The 24,256-nt window shown below is 36.5% G+C and overlaps 1 protein-coding gene across 11 annotated transcripts; it reads left to right on the plus strand.

Moving 5' to 3' along the window:
• The first annotated feature begins 927 nt into the window (after nucleotides 1-927).
• On the plus strand, nucleotides 928-24,209 carry si:ch211-80h18.1 (uncharacterized protein LOC555593 homolog). Of its 11 annotated transcripts, none has more exons than XM_036145371.1 (30): nucleotides 928-992; nucleotides 1,748-1,812; nucleotides 1,914-1,985; nucleotides 3,741-3,779; nucleotides 4,198-4,251; nucleotides 6,505-6,561; nucleotides 7,744-7,779; nucleotides 8,560-8,586; nucleotides 8,858-9,208; nucleotides 9,245-9,415; nucleotides 9,519-9,560; nucleotides 9,967-9,996; nucleotides 10,196-10,255; nucleotides 13,204-13,248; nucleotides 13,621-13,671; nucleotides 13,754-13,789; nucleotides 13,905-13,967; nucleotides 14,102-14,218; nucleotides 14,316-14,360; nucleotides 14,560-14,586; nucleotides 14,678-14,716; nucleotides 16,242-16,310; nucleotides 18,595-18,636; nucleotides 18,722-18,748; nucleotides 18,834-18,896; nucleotides 18,994-19,059; nucleotides 19,134-19,169; nucleotides 19,317-19,352; nucleotides 20,813-20,877; nucleotides 23,525-24,209. In XM_036145371.1, the coding sequence occupies exons 1-30, from the start codon at nucleotides 982-984 to the stop codon at nucleotides 23,651-23,653; spliced, it is 1,971 nt and encodes a 656-aa protein (XP_036001264.1). In that variant the 5' UTR covers nucleotides 928-981; the 3' UTR covers nucleotides 23,654-24,209. The 11 variants fall into 11 exon arrangements, with proteins under 11 accessions (XP_036001264.1, XP_036001266.1, XP_036001270.1 ...); XM_036145373.1 differs by having other exon boundaries at nucleotides 8,858-8,992; nucleotides 9,083-9,415; XM_036145377.1 differs by having other exon boundaries at nucleotides 8,858-8,992; nucleotides 9,182-9,415.
• Nucleotides 24,210-24,256: the final 47 nt, after the last annotated feature.

Below are 24,256 nucleotides of genomic sequence, written 5' to 3' on the forward strand. Positions count from 1 at the left end.
GATCCATGGTTTGTAAAGCTCGTCGTATGAGCAGAGTGTAAAATGACTTTAAACTGTTTCCTGTCACTGCAAGTAAAAAATTTGCCCCTCACTGGGATAAACTGGCACATGATTGGTGCGAAGCTTCCTGCTTTGGAAAGCACTACCTCATGAGTGAAAAGGTCAAAACTGCAAAAGTTTAAATGGTAAAGGGGAGAAACACAGGACACTTCTTGTTAGAAGTAGTTTGATTTAAAAACATTGGGTCTCACTTTACACCAATCAGAATAAATTATTACATGCTTTGAGTCTGGGGGCAGGAGCATCACATGACCTGACTTCAACTCAGAACGCCCTCCTGGTTCCTCTCAAGGACTGAAAACAAATCTGGGCTTTTACAAAACTCTTTCCCTTAATTGTGAATAAACACACCAATAGACAGAACTGGGGTCAGGCACTATCGCTGCCACCATGCTGGTTGGAGCCCAAAGGAATACAAGCATTTGATTGTTAGAGATTTTAATTGTTAAATTATTTACCCCAAACCCTGCAGATATTTTAGATATTTCTGCCTTTAACTTCTGCAAACAAAAACAAAATATCGCCCTGCCTGCCTGCTGAGAGTTCCCGCTCTGCCCCTTCTGATTGTTAGAGGTCACCTGTCCAGGTGAACCCTGCTCCGACCCCCGGTGCATGATGGGAAGCCCCTCAGTTCAGCTCTTATAAAATCAGAACTTTTAGCATGACTGGAGAAGAAACACGAAAAGAGCAAGAGTAGCAATATAATGAATAAGAAGGATTAATTTGTACTTTAACCATTTGCAGGGCTTGAACTTATTTCGGAGTTGTAGTTTGTGTTTGCAGAAAAGTTTGTAGTTTTTAGGGGTAGCATGAGCAGCCCCTCCCCTCTGTGTCTGTGTATAAATTTGAGGGTTTGAAGGAGGGGCTGCAGCTCTTCTGCTTCATCTCTTTAGTTCAAGAGAAAAACTGTCAGACAGCAGCATGCTGCCACCGTGAGTAATGCAGATTATACTGAGAATTATTCATATATTGGACCAATCATTCACTGTATTTTTTATCTTAATGTGCTGCTGATTGGAAATATTGCTCTTTAAATTGCTAATTGCTGGTACCACCAGTTTTATCTTGTCATTTATTGGATATATTGATCGTTATAATGCTCCTTTGTCTATACAATGTTAATCTTTGGCACTTTGGCATTTTTAGAAAACTTGTTTTTATATCGCTAATTACAAAAATGACCCAGTAACTGATGTGTTTTTGTCAAAAGAGCTGTCCTGTCACCTTGTGGTTATACATTTCTAATTTGCAAACAGTTTGGCACAAACTATAGAAACAGTTTTTGTATTAGAATTCTGGGTAATTCAATTTATTTTCTTCCTCTATTGATATAATCAACCAATCATCGTACACCTGATTGGGGGAAAACAGCAATATAATGGTAGTATGATTGGATGTTTTCTCTCTTTATTGTGATTGGTCAAACTAGTTTAATCTGTCCAATCAGATCACCTTTTTTGTTTGAAGCTGTTTAGTGCCTTAAGGCATTACAGACATTAAAGCTTAGATTGTATTGATCCATTACCAATGATGGTGAATGGAGTTTTGAACAGAAATGGTTCATAATACTAAAGTGGGTTAATGTTATACTGCTTTTATTGATTATTTGTGTTTTCCAACCAACTTCTGTAAAAATCTGTGTTTTTCCACATTAATGAATTCTCCATCCATCTGTTTTATAAAACAGAAACCTCCTGATTGTGTCGATAGTCATCCTTCTGGCCACTACGGCATCTTTGGCGCCTGTGGAGGGTAAAACAGAAAAATAGAACATTTTATTTGACTAATTCTGCTTGACTTACATCGAGACTTCTGTAGGTGGAGCAGATGAGAGTTTGTGTTGTGTCTTGCAGAGAAGGAGGTGGAGGAGGTGGAAACGGAGGCCACAGAGATGTTGGAGGGGGAGGTGTCTGAGGAGGAGGAGGGTAGGCCTGTGTGTGATAAAAAATAAAACACGTTTGCACTGAAAAGCAAAAGGTCAAATTTAGAATTCAACTAAACTGCTGAACAACTTCTAAGCAAAAAAACTAACCTGATCATTAAAATCTTTGCCAAGCTTTTTTTTAATTGTTGCTTCACAATAATGTGTTGCATATTATTAAATTAAATGACAAATACTGTTTGAATAAACTGATCAATTATGAACCAGGTTAACACTTTACAACCAACAATGCTTTTCTTTTAAACAAACTAACAACAGATGTCTACGTTTAGATGGACTTCCATGGATCGTGGAAATCACCCATCAGAGCTTTTCCAATATTTGGTTTGCTGTCATTTAAAATTAATTTAATCAAACAGATGGATTTCTGACACCATCTGTTTTTTGGTTTGTTTCACAGCCTTAATAATGGGTAGCTTTTAAATGTTTGACAAATTTTAACCAACACAACATCTTCAACAGATCAAGGTTGTATGTCTTGTGATCATTATGTCGCCTCGTTATGGTTTAGATCTGCAGCCACACATTAACAAGGAGACAAAATGGCTTTACTGTGCAGCTTTTACAAAGACTTTTCAAACAGATTGAGTATTAAAAAATACTTTTTGCAAAGTCGCTCGATGCTGATATGCAGCATCCCCCGATGTTCTCATGGTTTATTTGCTTTGTTTTGTTGTTTGATCATGAGTTGTTGCCCTTGCAAATATGGCTTTACATGTTGGATTTTTGTGCAGATAACCAACATCCAGCTATTTAAAACGATAAGTTTAGAGTCCCACCTCCATCCTTACTCTCGACTCCAACACCTCAGACACAAAAACAGCAACCTTTGAGCACAAGCCCCATGCCTGGGTTTAGTTTGTTTACTGGTGCATTTAATGAATTAGAATATTATTGGAACATTTCTTTATTTGATTTATTTAACCTAATTCACAGAGTGAACACTTACAGTTAACAGAAACACGACATTCAAGATAGGAATTTTACATCAGACCAATAAAAAACATTTCTGATACAGAAATGTGAGCTCAATGAAAAGTATGTATATAACGTCCTGAAAGGTTCTTATTTTTAAAAGGTGGTTTTAATCTGACAAACGAGCCTCATAACAATGCCTATTCTAATTTATCGAACAGGACTGAATCACCACACCCATACATCACCACAAGCAGATTATTGTAACACTTTGGATTCTTTTCTTAATGTTTTTTTTTTTTACCATCTCAAGATTTTCTGTTACATTTCTAAGAACAATTTCCACAAAAGGACAAAAGGTTGTCTCAGAAAAAAATATTGTTTACAAAACCTAAAATCCTTAAATTGATGTGTACTAATAATCATTTGTAATCTACATAAGCAAAATAAAATTGTGCTTCTAGCCCAGGGCCCCACATCTTCCTAACTCCGGCCCTGCTGGGGTTAGGAGTCAGTTTAGGCTGACTACAAAGGCTTAGATCAATCTAACTTTGTTTTATTAAACATTAGACATTGTCCCTATTTTAGCCATCAGGAATCAAATAGACAAAACTAAGGTAAAAAAGGGACAGAACAAAGTCAGACAAGACTAATCATCTAATTTCTACCATACTAATTTTGAAAAAAATACTAATAAATAAAAGTTAAATAACAGAAGTCCTCCAAGGAGACTTTACCGACGGATTTCTCATCTGAATCTATAAAAATGATGTTAAACCTTTTTTAATTAGAGAAATAAATGTTGGATTTGTTTTCTTTTCAGATGATGATGATGACTCCAAGAGTCAGGATAATATTGATGGTGAGCAGATAAAACATTATGGCCTTTACATATAAACCTGCATAAATAAACTAATCTAAATTTAAAGTCAAACCTCACAGCGCTCTTCTTACCTAAGTTATTTTTTCTTAAAATTTCTGACTTTCTCTAAAACTTTCAGTGTAATTTAAGTCCTAAAACCATATTCATTTTATTTCAACTTCTTAAAGAAGAAACCAATAACTTTTTCACCTTGAGAAAACATCCATGTCTGACATGTTAAAACGTCTCTCTGGATATTTTACTCATTTTAAACTTAAATTCAGTGTTTTCCTGCAGGGTTCCTTGTCATATTTTATTGCCACGGATCTTTAATAAACCCAGACTTGTGTTCACCTGATGGAAACAGAAGGTTTATTCATGCAGGACACCTGATCCTCTGTCCTCCTCCTTCCTGCAGGAGCTCTGAGGGGTCAGCAGACCACCGTGTCGGCAGCGGCAGCCGGAGGTTCAGGTGAGTCAGCCCTGATCGAGTTTATCCCTCCTGAAAAGTGTGCTTGTTCCCAGTTGGGTTTCATATTTAATCCAGATTAGCCGGCTGGTATTCTGGCCAGGATGAACCTGTTTCAGTCTGGTCCACATAGTGAAGATAGGTCAACCATTGTAGCAGGATTAGAGCTTCAGCGCCACCTGCTGAAGAAGGTCTGAAGCACAGGAGAAACTCTGAAGCTGTGTAATTAAGATCTCTGACCAAATGTATGGTGAAAAGATGGAGTGGCGTAGAAAAGCACAAAGAAAATTAAATATGTGAACTAAAAATAGATATGAATTAATCCATAGTTGATGAAAACATCTTAAATTTACTAACTCAGTTCAGCTCTTCTTGCATGATTTCAGCCTGAAGAAAATCCAGGAAAAAAATCTAAATTTTTGCGACTTTTTTCAGAACTAGGTTTTGCAGATTAAACCTGCACATTTTACAGAATCTAGATTTGACTCATCTTTAAACAATGCAAAAATATTCACACCCTTGAATTCTTTTTGGCATTTTGTCACATAGCAACCCAGAATTTTACTGGGATTTTTTGTGATAGACCAACACAACGCTGTGCATATTTAAAGTGAACCAGAGGCGTAATAACACATGATATATTTATTTTTGAAATCTGAAAAGTCTGACAAGACTTTTTTGTTCAGCTCCTTACTTGTTTACCCCTAAATGAAGTCCAGTGTAGGGCTGGACGATATAAAAAAAAGCATTTTGATCAAATAGAAATCATATTGATCAATATTGATTATTATCAACAAATTAACAACCTGTATTTTAAGGGTAAACCTGACCATTTTATGATGTTGCTTACCAATGTATTTCTAGATACAGAACAAACAAACACTGATTTCAAACTCAACCCTTTATTCAACCAACTTTTTACCAAAACGGCAAGTTTTTAAAAAAGAAAAAAAAAAGCACGTGCTCTCTGAACTCGTTGAAGGGGGCGGAGCTTCCTGGGTCTGCGTTTGTGATTGGTTGGGAGGATGTATTGACTATAATATTAACCTACATGGCTAAAATGCAAAATGAAGGAAAACTGTTATTCTATAGAACTTTTATTGAACTTTTATTGACCCTTTTTTTCTATTATCGATATATGTCTATTGATCGATATATATTGGTATTGAATCATCCATCCAAACCTAGTCCAGTGCAACCAATTCCCTTCAAAATTCATCTAATCAGTAAATAATGTTGGCCTGTGTGTAATTTAATCTCAGTATAACTGCAGTTGTTCAGTGAAGAGGTTTGTTAGATAACTATGGAGAAACAAACAGCATCATGAAGACCAATAAACAGAGCAGGATGAGTCAGAGAGAAATATGTGGAGAAGTTTAAAGTATGTTTAGGCTATAAAATTAGCTTTGAACGTCTAACGGATGATTGTTTAATCCATTATCAAAAGGGAAAGCTATGGCACAACTGCAAATCTGCCAAGACATGGTTGTCCCCCCAAACTAAAAGGCTGAGCAGTAGAGACATTGTTCATAAAGGCAACCAAGAGACTCAAGATAAATGTAGAGATGCTGTTAGTTGTACTGTTAGTTGAGCAAAGACTATTGAATTGTTAAAAGAAGTTTGCTCAAAGTCTTGTGAAGGATGCAGCAAACACATAAAAGAAGGTGATCTGATCAGATAAGACCAAGCTGGAACTTTTTGGCCACTCCACACTCCAAACCGACCATGCCCACTGTGAAACATGGCGGTGGCGGTATCATACTGTGTCCATAAAGTCTATGCAGCAACAAATGCCCCCAAGAACACCCCAAAGAGAGAGAAAAAAACATTTACAATATTACATCCAGACAACATAATTCATCTAAAATAAGGTAACAGTCCAACAGCCAAAGGAATGAAAGATCTCAAGTACCAGTTCAGTTCAATTCAATTTATATAATGCCAATTCACAACACATCTCAAAGAAGTTTACAAAGTCGATTCTATCAAATCATACAGAGAGATTAGTTTAAAAGTTTTCTACCTAAGGAAATCCAGCTGATTGCATCAATTCAATGACCACAAATCGCTGGATATCTTGGTTTTTCCTCTTCATCCACTTGCGATGTGTGATTGCACTAAACCTTCTACAAATAATTCATGTTCTTCAGTACAACACTGCAGTATTTAAAGTTAATTTAGTTAAAAATAAAATTCTCTTACACAAAAATTCCCTTGTTTCTGTTCACGTAACAATGAGAATTTTGTTTTTGTCAGCTTCCAGCAGTCAGTCCATAGAGACGGGTCCACATGTAGCAGCAGCAGGAGGTTCAGGTAAACAAGTTTCTATTGGACTTGTTTCTATGAATAGATATTTTCCTTTTGATGATGAGCTGTAAGATTTTTGATGTCTAAGATGATTCAGTTTGATTTTATCAAGTCGTTTCTCAAGTTGTTTTGTTCTGCTGAAGACCGGGGTGCCGTTACCAATTTTGGGCCCCATGACAAAAAAAAATGTAAATCATCCCAAAGGCTCATACGTATTTATAAAATGTCCTTTTTGGTGCCCCTTTCAATCAGGGGTCCTTGGAATTGTTCTAACTTCCCCCCTCCCCTCCCAGCCACCCTCCCTCCCCACACACACACACACACTGGCTGACGATGGTGGGAATATTTCTGAACAAATCATCTTTAGTTGCTGCTTTTGTTTGTGACCTTGTAGAAGGTTTCTCTTTTTTATTTTTATTCTCATTTTTATTTCAATGTTCAGAATATTTGGTGATTTAATGGCAAGTTGCGTAGTGGCTTGGTAAAATTGACTGATTTTACGTTAATATTTAGTTTGTTAATTGCTATTTTCTGGTAGTTTACTTATATTTAGTCAGTGTTTAGTTATGTTTGGCAGGTCGTTGTTAGTTGCTGCTCATTAGTGGATATTTGGTCAGTTTTTAACTGGATTAGCTGATATTTTGGTATTTCCAATATGATTGGCTGATTCGGTGTTTGGGGCATATTTGAATGTATTTTATAGGTCTTTGATGTGGTTGACAGTTTGGTAGATGTTTTTTTAAATCAAGATTTAGTGGGTTGTTGCAGGTATTTAGTTGACAATTTGTTGTCAGTATTTAACTGGTGGTTGATGATCATGTAATAGGTGTCTTGGTGACATGTTGTTGGTTTAATAACTATTTTACAAATATTTGGTCAGGAGCCAATTAACAGGCAATTTTTTGGTCTTGTTAGTATTTGATTGTTTGTTTCTGCTTAGTTGGGACAGGATTGTTCATGTGCCAATAACTGGTCTGTGTTTAGTTTGTCTTCTATATCATGTCAGGTCTTATTTGGTATACTCATTAAGTACTGTTGTTTTAGTAAGAAGATTATTTGTTGTTTTTACTAATTGTATTCATCTTTAACTGTTAAGAGTAAAGTTAAGAGTAAAGTGATCTGCATCCGTTATAGACTTCTTTTTCTTTTGAAAAGTTTTAATCTAAAAGTGTCTTTCTTGTTTCTCAGGTCATGGAGGTGATCTCTCCTCTGTTGATTTAGCAGGTGAGTTTTAGCTTGTGGTTCACCGGTCAGCCATATTTATTTAGTCATGAGACCAAATGAAACATTCACCCATTGTGGGTGTTTATCATCAATCAAAGTTAGCCAGATATGTTTCTCTGACTGATTTAAAAATATGATGGAAAACCCATTGTATAAATTAGTTTATTGGCATATTACTACCATGACCAGATAATTAAGGGGCTTGCATGACTATGTAAGTATTACTATGATCAGCAATTAACATGAACTTCTATTTGACCTTCTTTTGAAAAGCTCTGGTCAGCTGTATTTGTTAAAGTATCCATAAATGTATTAGAAAAAACTCCTACTAAGAGAGGCTTTTTTAAATTTAAACAAACCTGCTCATCGTTGGAACTCAGCGTATGATTCATTACCAGAGGAACATTTGTTATTGTAACATTTAAAATCCGAACCTGAAACAACAGGCTAATCAAAACCAGCATGGGAAACCCTGCAAACTCCAACTTCTAAATAATCCCTTAAGATTTGTTATGTTGCAGCTAGATGTGCTGCAGGGCTAATGCTAGCTCATTCTCAAACACTGGTATCAGCTGGTATTTTAAATTCTGGCATTCTTTGTGGCATGGCAACGTTATATCATTCACCACAGTTCACCACAAGGGGAACTGCAGCCACGGTATAGGGACCTGAGGTTATATTAAAAGAAACTGTTTATGATGTTATTGAGACGTTTTTTTTTTTTTTTTTCTTGTTTGTTTGTTTGTTTGTTTTGTTTCTCTGTGTTAATTTTTCATGCAGCAGCTGGACATCTAAGCAGCTCTTCAGGTAAACATAAAGCCACCGCTTCTGTCCATAGAGATCATGATTGTCCCTAGTTGTTTGAATTATTTAACTTTTGAAAAAAAAGAAAAATGTCCTCTACATTGCTTCTTCTGTGCAATTCAGTTATAAAACATTTCGGAAACGAAGAGGAACGCTGCTCTCCATCTAAAATCTGACTCTGAACGTCTCTAGAAATGTATTGTGCTGTGACTCAAAACTTTGGCAAGAAAGTCTCCAACAGTAACATGTTATTTTTCTGATGTTGATCTCCCAGGCTCTGCAGTTTCTCCAGGTTCTGAAGGTTCCACGGGTTCTGCAGCCTCTGTAGGTTCTGCAGGATCTGCAGGTTTTGTGGGCTTAGCAGAATCTGCAGGTTCTCCAGGGTCTGTAGGTTCCATGGGTTTTGCAGGTTCTGTAGATTCTGCAGGCTTTGTAGGATCTGCAGGCTCTGCTGGTTCTGTAGATTCTGCAGGCTTTGTAGGATCTGCAGGCTCTGCAGGTTCTGTAGATTCTGCAGGCTTTGTAGGATCTGCAGGCTCTGCAGGTTCTGTAGATTCTGCAGGCTTTGTAGGATCTGCAGGCTCTGCAGGATCTGCAGGTTCTGTAGATTCTGCAGGATCTGCAGGCTCTGTAGATTCTGCAGGATCTGCAGGCTCTGCAGGTTCTGTAGATTCTGCAGGCTTTGTAGGATCTGCGGGCTCTGCAGGTTCTGTAGATTCTGGAGGATCTGCAGGTTCTGTAGATTCTACAGGTTTTACCAATTTGGGAGGATTCCCAGGTTCTGTAGCAGTTGAAATCTCGGGTGTTTCTGCAGGTCAAACTCACTCAGCAGGTAATCAAGAGGGAACATTTAATTGAAAACATGGTCATATGAGTAAATTTGCTGGTGTAAATTATGTGCAACTGTTCAGTGAAACCAACTTTTGTTCTTTTAGGAGCTGATCACCTCCCAAGCTCATCTAAAACAGACATGAATGGTAAAATATCTAAAGATTCATGTTAGTTCACTTTTTCTGCAGTTACACAACAGGAGCTGTTTGGTGCATGGTCAAAATTTGGTCTTGGCAGAATCATTTCAATCAGTTGGTCAAAAAAAAATATTAAAAGATGGTCTGCTCAGGAGTAGACTGGAGAGGAGACTATGGGGGGGGGGGGGGGTAATGGCCCCATGCCTTTCCTCTAAATTCTACAGCATGATAAAAAAAACATCTAAAACAAGTATGTGCAAAAGCTAAGCTTAAAACTCAATAAATTAAGCTTTTTTTGACCGAGCAACCTCTATGGGCCCATTGGGTCATTGCATATGTCTGCAGTGCAGGTACAAAACTTTGTCTTTGCCACATTCAAATCTCTCTGATGTAAAAGCCTTGTTTGTGTCTGCAGGTCCTGATGGAGTAGACTCAGAGACCAATGGTGAATTTATCTAAAATCTACTTAAAAAAAACACATGGTGTACTGTTTTCCATAACTAAGTGCCTACACAGGTAGTTTGTTTCATATTGGAAAATAATGCAAAAGATCTGGACTTCTAACAGTTTTGGGAATCTGCAATAATTGGTGATTTAATGCCTTAAAATCAGTTGAGTTACTTATTGCTAAATGGTATTTACAGGTAATGGACAGAAACTGCTGAACGGTGGAGGAGGTGGGGCAGGAGTCGACATTCAGACTGGTGAGCAGAGACATTGATGAATAGGAAAAGATGGTTTTAGGATCATGGGAACTTGATTAGTTTTAGGAAAGTTGAACATCTTAGAAGCATCTTTTCTCTCTCTCTCTCTCTCTCTCTCTCTCTCTCTATATATATATATATATATATATATATATATATATATATATATATATATATATATATATATATATATATATATATATATATATATATATATATATATATATATATATATATATATATATATACATATATATACATACATATATATATACATAAACTCTGGAGTTGTGGTTTACATTCATCTTCTGATGTTTACCCTTTTTATATTAAACACACATTCAGTTGAAATGCTGATAGATATAATAACATCAAGCTATCACTTAAGTGAATTCAGACTGTTTAGTTTGTTCATCCAGATGATCTGTACATAACCTGACTTGTAGTTACAACCTCTGGAGAATTTAACCAGCATGTCTTAGAAGTAGAGAATAAAAATATGATTCAGCCACATACGAACTAGATCATCAATATATTTGCAAAATAAAAATTAAGAAAAATGCAGCACTCCTCCACTTAGCAACAGAAAGTAGGACTTTGATTTCACTCCAAGCAATTATTGTATAAAATGGCATTTGCACTTTAAGAATTACATTTTAAATATTTTAGTCTTTACAATTTAAAAAATATTTTCAAGAGCTTAAAAAATAAACAGTTTGATGATTCCCAAAGAACAGGGGTCCGTTCTTCGTACGTCGCTAACTCAGTTAGCAGGATTTCATTGTTGACGATTTGGCATGATCTTGGATCGTTTGGTTCTTCGAAAGACATCCTGCACTTGTTGTCATAGCAACATGTGCGCCAGCTTGAACCTGCTCGAGAGCAGGCTTATTCATGTAAACAAGATTAGATCACGGCTGTATAAGCGGAGGAGATAGGGAAGTCTGCCGTAGCCATGTCCATTTTTACGACTGCAACCTGTTGCGGAAGATGCAAGAATAATTTGCAGAGTTTTTCGAATTAATCGCGTATTGCGCAATAGACAGGAGCCTTCAGCGCAGCGCGACAGTGTAGAGATTTTTTCTTGGTGGCTGTTATAAACAGACAAACACATCATTTAACAGTGGCTTTTAAAGAGGAAAAAGTGGTGTTGGAGCCATAAATCTAAAATATTTAAGTTATTTGTATAATGGTTTGCTTTTTATTTTTATCCTATAGTAAGAAGATTTGTTCGAGCCATTTTATTGTGAAGTTTAGTTTACTTTGAAAGGCTTGCTTCCTGTCGAGCCGTATATTGTATTAGAAAAAAACTATGGATGGATTATCTAGACACGGAGCAAAACAGTTTTACCGTGTAAACTGTGGATGACTTGGAAAAGGAAAATTTTCATTTTTTATGGATAAAGATTTTTTTTTTTTTGTTAAAAATCCTAGTTTGCACGTGTTCTTTACTTCCCGTGTCTAAGGAATGACACTGAAATTTGGATCTCTTGACTTAACAAGTGCCTTTTTAAAATAAAGTATAATAATTAAAGGCTACTATTTTGTAGAATATTCTTGTATTTCACTTTTACTTGTTCCCATGTTCTAGTGGGTCCCGTGGAGGCTCTGATATAAAAGAACAAAGTTAATATCAAATTATTAAAATGCAAAAATTCAAACTGTAGAAAGTGATAGAAACATCTACCATGGACAGTATTTACACATTAATTTGTCTGCTGCTTTTTGCCAGCCCTCTCTCCTGGCTTTAGCAGATTTTGAGGTGTTTTAATTAATGACTCAAATTTGGCATAACCTTCCATTAAAAGCTCTTGTTCTGCTTGGGAGAAAAACTGTGGGCGTTCTTTGGCCATGCTGAACAGCCAATAACAGCGCTGCTGATCAATGTTTCTACTATCGATACATTTCCCCTTTTAAACAAACGCATGAACGCGCAGTTGTCTCAGATAACTCAATCCAGTCATACTAATCATAAACAACAGGTGTGTTGGAAGAACCCAATTAGCCGGATCATGATTAGCCGGATGAAATCATCTTGGATGTCTCATTTGATCTTGGATGTTTTAAGCAACGTACGAAGAACGGACCCCTGTCCCATAATCAATCCACCAGTTTTTGGTAGTAAATAAAGTTTATACATTTTCACAAAAGCATTTTATTTATATTTATAAATTAAAATATTTAACTGTTAATATCTGACATTAAAATTTTTTTTACGATTTGCAATCATAAATGAAAACAAATGATTTTCCAAAATATCATTTATTAGATTTTTTGAAAACATTTAAGGTTGAAAAATACAACTTGGTTTAAGGAGTTGCATAAATAATCTAAAAGGCAAATTAGATTTTATTAAAAGTTATTATTATTATATTATTATTATTATTATTATTATTATTATTATTATTATTATTATTATTATTATTATTATTATTATTATTTATTCTGACTTTTAGCCATTCTTTTTTTGCTTTGAATAAAGTTGTGATCTTTATCTTAAAAGGCACAATATAAATAAACAGTATTTACCTAGTTCCTTATAACTTAAAGGTAACAGTTTATAAAACACCAGCTGAAACTCAAAAAAACTAATTGAAATACACAACTATAATGATTTAGTTGTGATGAGGTTAAGGAACCATAGCTGGAACAAGTTTTTAAAATGGGATATGCAAGAGCACAAATTAGATCAGATATTTTAAAAATAATTAATTCCAAAGAATGCAATTCAGATAATTTCTATAAACTGTTAAAACCTTTAAATCAGATCAAATCTGTATTAATACTCCAGTTGTGTGGTGCATCTCTTTCTACTTAGGTGCCTTGAAGGGATAAAGAATAGTAATAATTTTGACACTGCCAAATAATCAAATTTCTTTTGATCACATCTTAAAGTTGTGTTCATATTTTCATAAAAACTACAACTGAAACATCTTGTGCTTCATCAGGAATTGTTGATTCGTCCAGTCATGACTACCTGCTCAACTTAATGGGTAAGTTCACCCGATCCAATTTAGTTCACTTTGTTGCAGATTAAAATACTTGAGTCTGAATAAAGCCCTAAATGGGCTGGCACCTGCATATTTGTCTGATCTCCTGCAGCCTCATGTCCCCCCTTAGATCTAATGTCTATTTGTGTTTAGTTGTCCCAAGGTCCAGGCTGGTCCGCAGAGGCGATCAGGCCTTTTCTGTTGTAGCTACTAAAGTGTGGATTTATCTCACTCGGCAACTAAGTACCCAATATGAGATAAGGCTAATAGTCGGTTGACGTGTGACTGTTACCCACAACTCAATGAGGATCTTCACAAACACTTTATTGAGACAAATGTGTTAATTTGAGTACACTAAATGTCGTGTGTTTTCAGGTGGAGGTTTGATGGATCCTTTCAGTACAGATGGACATGTTCATATTCCAGGTCTGTCCTCAGATTTGCCCCTGAAGAAGCAGATATAAGAACTCTTAAACTAGACTCTGAAACTTGTCTTTTATTCTGACAGCTCACTTGACCCCACCACCTTTACACAACTTCTCAGGTACGGCTTCTTCCATTGTTCTTTGTCTTTATAGTTCTTGTCAGAGAATCATTTGAGTGGCTGCAGAACTGATCAGGTTTCATTATTAGGCAGATAATCAATGTTTATGCTTTAGTAATAGGTCCCGGTGTGACAGTAGCAGTACCTGGTGGACAGAACATCCAGGGCTCGCCTGCAGGTAATGGGACCTCCTCCGCATGTTTCAAAAAAGCCTTTTTAACCAACTCAGTATAGATAATAATGCAGTAAATTCAGTAAAAAAGTAATTTAATGAGTCCTCCACTTTCTTCTTCATGTCTCCTCGTGAGGTAGATTCTTCTCATCACTCTGCAGGAAGCACTGACCAATCAGGAGTAGGCGGCACCTCACTGAGTTCCGGATCTGACCAATCACTGCCCAGGCCTTTCTCGGGTTCAACCCAATCTGCAGGTAGGTGGAGGAAAAGATGGTGGATGTGGAAATCCAATAGGAAACCACAGGTCTTTCTTAAAGGTGAATAAGAGCCTGTTTTTGTCATCATGCCCAGTTTCTTCAACATCTTTATTAGACAACGGCACCGGAGCTCACCAAGGTATATAGCTGTAGATGTTCACACCTGTCGGTTCACTGAAGTACTCAGGTGCTGTTCTATGTGTTGTCCTACCTTTGTCGTTAAAAGACAGAACATTTCCTTTTTCTTGACACATTGATTTCTTAAAATGCATCCTCCTCATTTTTGTGATTTCTTTTTTTTCCTTTTTTGCTTCTATGGCATATGTTTGCCCCTTCAGATGGAGCAGAATCATCTAATAATAATGGTAAACACGTAAGAATTTTTCAGAATCTTTCGTTTTATAAATTTATTACATATAAAATCATGGAGACAACAGATTTTTTTTTCTTTTTCAGGAAACGGTAGACAGACTATGCTGTCAGACATGAATGGAGGTAAATAATTTTAACCCCTTACCTTATCTTAAGTGTCCTTTTAAGGACAAGTAAAATTCCCCAAAAACATGAAAAATACACCGATGTAGATATATAGAGCCACAGGACCATGGGAGTATACATCCCTGTTATCCATGATTTGGGTCATGATACTGAAATTTTATAAAAATGTACATTTGAAAAATAACATTTGCTTGTCTCTGGATAAACAAAAGGAACCACCATCTAACTTTATTATTAGAATACAGAGATAAATTAGACATTAAAATGCACTAAACCTTAAAATTGACTGACTGAAAGTAAAATTAACATTTTTAGAGGCTCGGCCAGAGCAGAGTTGTGACCCAAATCTGATAGAGAATCTGTGGAAGAAGCTAAAGGTTAAGTTGGTGACAAACAGGCTGTCCAATACCATTAGAAACTTTTATACAATTAGTTTCTAAGCAGCCATAGTTTTGTCTAATCCTTCAAAACCAGCTTTATGATGATCTGCTAAACTTCTCCTTAGAATTTGGCTGCTTTTTGTACATATATATTTTTTGTAAAGTTCTAACACAATTGTATACTTTTGGATCTAAATCTGATTAAGGTATTTATTAATAAATTAATAGTTTACTTACTTTTTATTTTTATCACAGCTGTATGGTTTTTATTTTGTAATTTTTGTTTATTTTTAGTGTGTTTGCACTTCAATTTTTCTGTCACTTCCCTGATTAACTAAAATGTCACTACTGAGAGAAAAATAAAGGATTAATTCTCTTCTATTCTAAATCAATCAGGCATAAGAGTCCCATGTTTTGTCTGCGGGTAACAGACATCTTAGCAAACTGGACCTGCAGTCTTTTTTTTTTTTTTTGCAAGATCTGTAAAAAAAAAAAAAATAAATAAATACCAAAAGCAACAATTTGATTTACAGAAAAAAGATTTTTGCACCAACTGAGATGACACCTAAAGAACTATTACCTTGAAGCATGACATGCAGAGTATGATCAAATCAAACATGGTGCAATCTTCAGGTCTTTTTCTTAAAGACATGATGTGGATCTGCTGTTTTTAGCCCTACATTTTATTTGAGGTTGCATATTTTTATTTTTTTGTTCTTGTTCAGATAATTTATGTCAGAGTTTAACGTACAGACTGGAATGCTGCAAATTAATTGCCTGTTGGGCTTAGTACAGTTGTCTGAATCTGAATCCCAAACTGCACAATAAGCTGGAAAATGTCTGACTTACTGAAAACAAAATATTAAGAAATCAGGAGTGGTTTGAAACCTGTTGCACAACATCTGTATATTTTTTATTTTTTTACAAAAGAGGAGGACCAGGTTGAAGAAGTGCAAATATGCATGGTATCAAATGAAAGTAGTATGTTAGGATAAAGCCCATAATACTGATAAACAATATTAATATCTAAAATAAATAATTAAAACACACCTGATTTTGATTGCATTACCTTTATTTTGAACATTGAGCTCATTAAGACTGCCTTTCCTGTTTTAAACTTGTTGTTTCTGTCTCTGCTGCAGTGACGGAAAGAATAGTTTCCCTCGGCGAGGCTCACACTCAGAGCCTGCAAATGCAAACTGATCTCACAGGTACGCCTGCTGCACCACTAGAATATAACCACTGTTTGTTTTGATTTCTGTTATTTAACCAGGTGTTTCTCACTGAGAAATGGCTAAGACAGCAGCACAGTTTTATCACAAAGCTCACACACAAGTCAATTACATTAAATGTAAACAGAAATAGTTTACAACAGTATTAGGATGGCTTTAAATTTTTAATTTAGTGTTTCCCAAGCTTTTCTATTTCGTGTCTCCGGACGAACTCCGTCACAGAACTTGTGCTTTTAAGCAAGAATATTTTGCACTCAATTGTTGGCTCTTGCGCATAGATACATTTTAAGAAATCAGCTGCTTTTACCAATATTACACCTGCATCAAATTTTTTCTTCACTGCTACAATTGCTAAACGTGGTTGAGGATTATTGCCCTGCTGCAGAATAATTTGGACCAGTCCAGTCCCTCCTTGATTGTAATGCGTCACAAATGACTCTGTCTATATGTCTGAGTAATGAGTACACAATCAATCCAGAACAAATCTAAAATGTACCAAACTTAAATCAAGTCATATTCACCCTTCTGCACATTTTGTGGTTTTATACACAAAAGGCATCACATCATTTTTGTAGTCCCAACTGATCTAACATTTAAGGATAGTTTATTAACATTTAATTAATTTAATATGTTAGTTAATTTATTAACAACGAACTCAAGATTATGTGTAATTTTCTTATAGTTAAAAGGAAATCTCTGGCTTCGGTTGTACTTTCACTGTACATTATACTGTGAAAATCTTATATTCTCCCATTTCCATTGATGGGATTTGTGATCTCTGTTTGTCATATATCAGAAACTTAGCCTTTCTCATATATGAGCAATCATGTGACCCCTGATCACAGCAAAATAACCATAAGTGAGTTTGGGAAATATGTTATTATTCAAGTCATATAATTAGATTTAAATTGAATAAAACTAGTTTGTTTATAAAATTTCCCAAGACAGATTTAAATTTACCTTTTGTCAGTAAAATGCATCTCATTTGAATCCCATAAACTCAATGGAAACTACAAAATATCAGGGAGCGGTGGCCTAGTGGTCAGAGCAGGGCGCTTACATTCTGGGAAGGCTGCAAGTACCCGGTTCAATCCTCGCAAACTGCCACTGTGGGTCCCTGAGCAAGACCCTTAGCCCTCAGATTGCTCCCCAGGCGCTGTAAAAGCTGCCCACTGCTACCTAAGGGATGGGTTAAATGTAGAGGACACATTTCATTGGAATGCACAGTATAATTGTGATGACAAATAAAGATTTCTTCTTCTAAAAACCAGATTGCTTGGATTAATGACTACTTGATAAATAGTTGTGAGGTTTGTGTGTCTGACCAGCTTTTCAGCAGCACAGGCTGTCTATAAGAAGGACTGAGATCTTCTATAAGTCTGTTATGGAGCACAATCTCTCCTGCCATCTGCTAAATATAACAAAAAAGTGTAATCAGCTCGTAAAGAAGACTGACCTAATTTAGTGGACTGTTCTGGTGCTTCTGGATTGAAGTAGGGTACATAATGGACAGCACTGAGCATCCTTTAAAGCAGGGTGTCCAAAGTGTGGCTTGAGGATCATTTCTGGCCCCTGGACTGGTTTTCTGTGGCTCCCAGCTGCAATTCAGGAATGATTTGCCCCACCAGCACAGGTTGATACAGATGTAGACTTTTCTTTTTAAATTAGGACATCATTTTTATAGACAAGTTAAAATCTTACAATTTGAAATGCTGGGTACAACACCAATTATTTGTCTTTTATTAACCTCACATTTTATATTATCTTTAATTTCACAGTAAATGACTTTTACTCAAATGCAGACTTGGGTGCACCAAAATCTCGTTTTAATTCATCTAGTAAAAAAAAGCCAAATACCGCAAACGTTTTCAAAGTGAAAGACTGACTCAAATCCTGCCCTTGCATGTTCATAATCAAATCATAATATTTGTTAATTTTATTATTTTTTTATTTTTTGACCCTTGAGTAATTTTGGCCTAACAGTTTGGCCCATGTGACAAAACGTTTGGACATCCCTGCTCTAAAGAACAGTGTGAGTTAACATCACTGCGTCTTTAGTCAGAGGTTTCATCAGAGCTGCTGCAACATAGACCACTACAGGAAATCCTTTCTGCCCAAATTTACTTTTATTTTTTGAACAAAGTTAGATAATATGAACCTCATGAAGAGCCTTTTTCTATTTAATATGATTAATGTATAAATAAATGCAGCTGAACTGAAAGACACTTAAAGTTAATTACAATAATGATGATTATGTCTTTAGGTGGAACAGAGTCTGTAACCAGTCTTCATGTTGGCCTCACAAGTAAGATTCCACAACAGATGAGTAAAGCAGAAAAATCCTCAAACACATTGATAAAACTGCCTTTTTCTGTCCTGATTCCATTCAGATTCAGGTCTTGGCCGTGATGTCACAGGTACAGCTTGTTGCTGCCACATAATAAAGCAATGAGTTAGTGAGTTTGTGTCTCCTCACATTTGTTGAATGATTTCATGTTACAGAGCGGTCTCCCATCACTCTGAGCATAGAGTCTGCAGCCGCCGTCACCGACTCGCCGAGCCCAGGTACACCTGTCTGTTGGCACACCTGTATCTGCACCTGTTTGACTGCTGACTGTCTGCGTCTCACTCTCGTACTGCTACATGTTTCCCCTTTTCACAGCTTCAGGTGTTTATTCCAACACAGAGCAGGTTACTGTGATGGCAGACTCCACAGGTACAGACACAGGTAAGGCTCAGCATTCCAGTATCAGAGGCCAGGTCAAATGTCAGACATGTCAGTAAATGTTTGTTATGTTGTAGTTACAGCACATCCAGCAGGGACTCCGTTTGACTCCAGTAAGTTGTATTCATTTATAAAGAAGAAGAGCTTTGGTCATATGTTCAGTAGTTGTTTTGCATGTTTCTGCAGCATATTTATATGGATTGCTGTCCACATGTACATATAACACATGATTCAAAGTGAACGAGTGTGTTTGTTTACAGCTCATCCAGCGGGGACAGATCACACACAGATGGCTGGTAAGTTTAATATTAAAGAAGCACCAATCATGGGTTTGTGGTAGATTTCTAAACTCCGGTTTTTCTTAAAGGTTTGACCTGCAGACACAGATATTAGCTGATTTCCATTCCTTTTTTTTTGATTGGGCACACAATTATTATTTTTTCTTCAATGTTGGATTTAAAACTGGATTAAAACAATTTTAGATTTTATTTCCTAATGGCAAATGCCACAGTCTCTTCAAATCTGCTCTTGCTTTTCTGTTTTATTTTTTATTTTCATAAAATGAATTAAATACACACACGAAACCATTTGTAACACACTATTATCTGACATCTGGCAGAAAACAGTAAAAAGTCTGAAACTATGAAACGTAACAATAGATGGGTGGTAGTCCAGAAAGAAATATTAACATAAAAGAAAACATTAGTTTAAGTTAAGATAAATATGAGATAAAAAAATTTGCTTTTTTATGTGTTTTTTTTAATGGGACCTTCGTTTTTTGTGCCATTTTGACCAATTTAAGGAACTGAAAACTGAAGAACACACATTTTCAAATGAATGTCCTCCGGGATATTTGAGTTATACTCATTTAAGAAAACAAGCTTAAGGCTTGAAAATATTAAACAAAATACCAGAAATTACCACTACTGTCTAAGTGCTATGGTTTAAGGAGGTGGAAGCATGTCTCCTTATAATGAATAAAATCATGTCTACAGAGGAAAAAAATTATTCAAGAGTCAAACACAGCTCCTAGAATAGCGTACAAACTGGTCTTTAGTTTAGCACACATTTAAATTAAATGTTTAGCACACATTTAGCACACATTTAAATTAAATGAGAAACTTATCGGAAAGCATCTATTTTAAAATCCAAATAAAACGCAAATTGAGGAATAGTTAATACTAGTCTATTAATAATTTTTTACACGTCTAGGTTCACATTAAATGAGTTAAGTCTGACACTCCCTCCAAACCAGTTTAAAACTAATCTTAAATTAGTTTAAAATCATGTTTAACTGAGTCTGAAACCTTGAAACAAGTTTTCAGATAATCTCACACTTGTCTGAAAACCATTGTTAGATCTGAAACAAACAAACTAAAAAAACGGTTTAGAAACATCTTCCGAAGCTACTTTACAACCAGTGCAGAGCCCATCCACTCACCTTTTCCATGATCGGGGGTGTACAGATCATATCAAAGTCCAAAAATATTTTAAAAAGGTTGACAAGTAAAACAAATTAACCAGTAGTTGGTTCTAAATCTGCAATATTTGCGAGATAAATTCTATCTAACTGCACTAACACCTTTTTTATGTGTTAACTGGAAAGGACATATTGCCATGAAGTGAACAACTGCCCTGATTCAGTCTTTTTTGGGTGTTGGCTTCGGTTGACAGGGTGAAAAGCCGAGATGCTTGTTTCTCTGCTGGTATCTGACCTTAGATCAGTTGCTGAAAGCTTGTGTGTTCTCCTTTCTTGGTTGGGCTTGTCCTCTGCAGGTTCAGTCACTGAACAGTACAACCCATCTGGTCATGGTCCTGAAGGTCAGTAACTGCTCTCTCATTGAATCTGGGCCTGTCGCCTTTGAGGGGCAGCTCTGTCAGTTTTACAATGCCTTAGAAAAGCCTTTTCAAATTTTGTCACTTTACAACCAGAAACTGGATTGTACTTCAATGGGAATTTATGCATTAGGCAACACGTAATGCCTTGTTGTCAATCGAAGGGACTTCCTATATAATACGTTTACAAAAACCACCATTCTGAATTGGTGTGGCATGCATTTGTATTCAGCCCCCATGAATCAATATTTTTGGAGCGTTTACTTTTACTTTACATATGGGCATCCTTTGATAAAACAGTTCCATTGTTACTCTGGCACTGTTTACCTGCTAGAAGGTGAGGAGGTTTCCTTGCAGGAATGCCCAGTTTTTAGCTCCACCCTGTACCTGTGTTACAAAGGCATCTCCTAAGCTTGATGATGCTATCACCATTATTTACCATGAGGAAGGTGCATTCAGGGTGATGTGCAGTCTTAATCAGCTGCCATGCAAACCATTTAGCAAAGAAGCAGTTCCTTTTTGATGTGATCTGACCAGAGCACCTTCTTCCACGTTTCCCTCCAATAATAAATTGTCAAACAGGGCTTCCAACGGTCTTCTACTCCTCTTCCATAAAGGCTGCTTATAGTTGTCCTGTTAGCAGATTTGCCCACCTGAGCAGTGAATCTCTACAGATCCTCCAGGTTTACTATTGAGCTGTTGGTTCCTGCTCTGGTTAATGCTTTCCCTTTTAGCTTAGGTCACCAGCCATCTCTTGGTAAGTCTGTAGTTGCCCAATACACTTTCCGTTTTCAGATGATGGGTTGAACCGTCCTCTCTGAGATGTTCAAAGGATGGCATGAAGTTTTTACACCTAAAACAGCCTTAACTCTTTGTATACTTTGTAGACTACGCATACAGCCAAGATGCTGTATGCGTACCACTAATGCCTGTTGATGAATATTCTACACATACTCACTAATTTGCATACAAAATGCCTAAATGCTTACATTGAGTTGTATCCAAATGAACAATCTTAACTTAATTTAGAAATCTTAACCCTTAACAGCAGAAACATCAATAACTTAACAAATTATTAATAAATTCAGACAGGTTTAAACTTCTCTACAATTGTATTACTGACCTGTCTCTACTGTTCCTTGGACTTTTTAATAGTTCTCTGATAAACTCCTGAGGCCTTCTCTGAACGTCTGTATTGGTGCAGAAAAGATGCGCAGGTAGACTCCAATTACTTATTAGGTGGGCTTTAAAGTCCACACTGGATTTTATTTAGTGGAATCTGAGTAGAGTGGAATTCAAATGCACACCACACTTTTCTGATTTCTGTTTGTGAAAATTTAGGAAACTACGTAATATTTTCTTTCAACTTCATGACTATGCACTTCTTTGTATTATTCTGTTAAGCAAAATGTCATCAAAAATAGTGAAATCGGAGTTTCTAAAGGTACAATTTGTTTAAAAAAAAGTACAATTACAATTTTCATGTATTCTGATTATTCTTTAACATTGTTTTTTTTTTTTTTTTTTATAAAACCTTAACATGGTATCATTCCAGGTAATTCCCCATCATGTTCTGAGCATAAATATTCTAACAAATCTCTCTTAACAGGTCATCAAAATCAAGTCACATTTTCTTTTCGAGAATAATTTTCAGTGACTCCAAACATAAAAAGGATCTCTCCAGAACATTTGGTCGCCATATTGTTTAAAGGCATACTATGCAACATTTTTCAGTTAATTAATGTGTTCCATACCGTTTTGGATGATTAAATGAGTCATTTCAGGTCGAACAAAGGTTTTCTCGGCCGCCCTGGGGGTCTGTGGGGGAAATACCGCACCTGCAATTGCAAGAGCTCACGGCCGCACACACAGAAGTCTCGCTTTACGGCGAGAACTCCATGTGTTTTTGCCCTGCCATTCACTATATGCACGTGCGAATGCAACAACAAAGAACCGCGTGTTAACGTCAAATAAACATGCAAGCATATCGGGTTTTTTATTATTATTATTTTTTTTTATTAATTTTTTTATTTTGCCGAGACGCTACCGCGGCGGCGGCGGCTTGGCGAGGCGGTGGCGGTAGCGTCTCGCCAACATAAAAAAAAAAAAAAAAAATAATAATAATAAAACTGGCGAGGCGGCGGCCGCGGCTTGGCGAGGTGGCCGCGGCAGCCGCCTCGCCAAGATAGCGCTGCGGGAAGCTTGATGTTCATACCTTCACTGTGTTAGTCATTGTTTGTACTGCCGTTTTTTCCACTTTTCGTTGCGTTCGCCTGTCTGCTAAGCTCAAAACAACCGCGCCTGGCTTGACGGAGAAACCAGAACAGCTGAGCATCTTTATGACAGTGCACTTTTACTTTCGCCCTCAGGGGGGAGCCTCGCTGGAAAATTAACCCCGGTTGCATAGTATACCTTTAATGTAGCTAAAACATCTTTTAAACCTACTTGTAAAATAAAGTTTCTGGAATGTATTTTTTTTTATCATTTTTGACAGCAGTGAAGAAAAATTAATTAGCTTCCAATTACCGTCAGTCTCACTGAAACCCAATGATAAATGTTTGTGGTGTGGTGGTTTCAGGACAAGCTTTTTTTTTTAAGTAAGATTTTAACTGAAACTGTATTTGTGGCACAGGTGCTGAAAATGTGGAACTGGAGGATATCTGCTGACTTCCACATCAAGCCACGCGTGCGATTCATTCGTTTTCAAATTCCGTGTACCGACCAATCAGCATGGCCCGGGAATTCTGACTCCACCCACTAGCTGTAGACCCCGCCTCCTACCAAATGAGAAATGTTCCCTTTTGTTGTTTAAATATTTAAAAACAAAAATGTTGTTTATGGACGTTTATTTTGTTTTAGGCCATCTCCGGGTCCTCTTCACTGGTGCATGATCCGGCTAGAAGTGAGGACAGAATTAAGGTGTATTGTGTCAACAACTGTTGACAAGTTAAATGTGCGAAAGTGGAAAATAAATTGGACTTGCTCATCACTTCTCAAGCTGGAATATATCTGATAATTAACTGATTCAGGCGTGTTATGTTGCTTGGCATCACAAGCCCAAGTGGTTTATATGAACAGAGCGTCTTCACCACTTGCCTTGAATGCATCTTTTTAATGGTTTCTGCACCCACCTGAGTTGCCACCAGTTAGAGCTCATGTGCAAAGGATGAAGACCCACTTAAAAGGGGACTTTAAGTAATAATAATTCAGGTAAATCTCGACCATCTGATTCTGTTTTAACGGCATCATACAGAATGTGATTGTAAATTGTGGTTTTGAAATTCTACAATAAAATTTTGTCTATTTTGAACATCAAATTGTTGCCTTTTGTCTGAGGCGTCTCAAAGATATTTTTTATATATAT

Source organism: Fundulus heteroclitus, chromosome 13 (genome assembly GCF_011125445.2).
Source record: "Fundulus heteroclitus isolate FHET01 chromosome 13, MU-UCD_Fhet_4.1, whole genome shotgun sequence".
Taxonomy (NCBI): Eukaryota; Metazoa; Chordata; class Actinopteri; order Cyprinodontiformes; family Fundulidae; genus Fundulus; species Fundulus heteroclitus.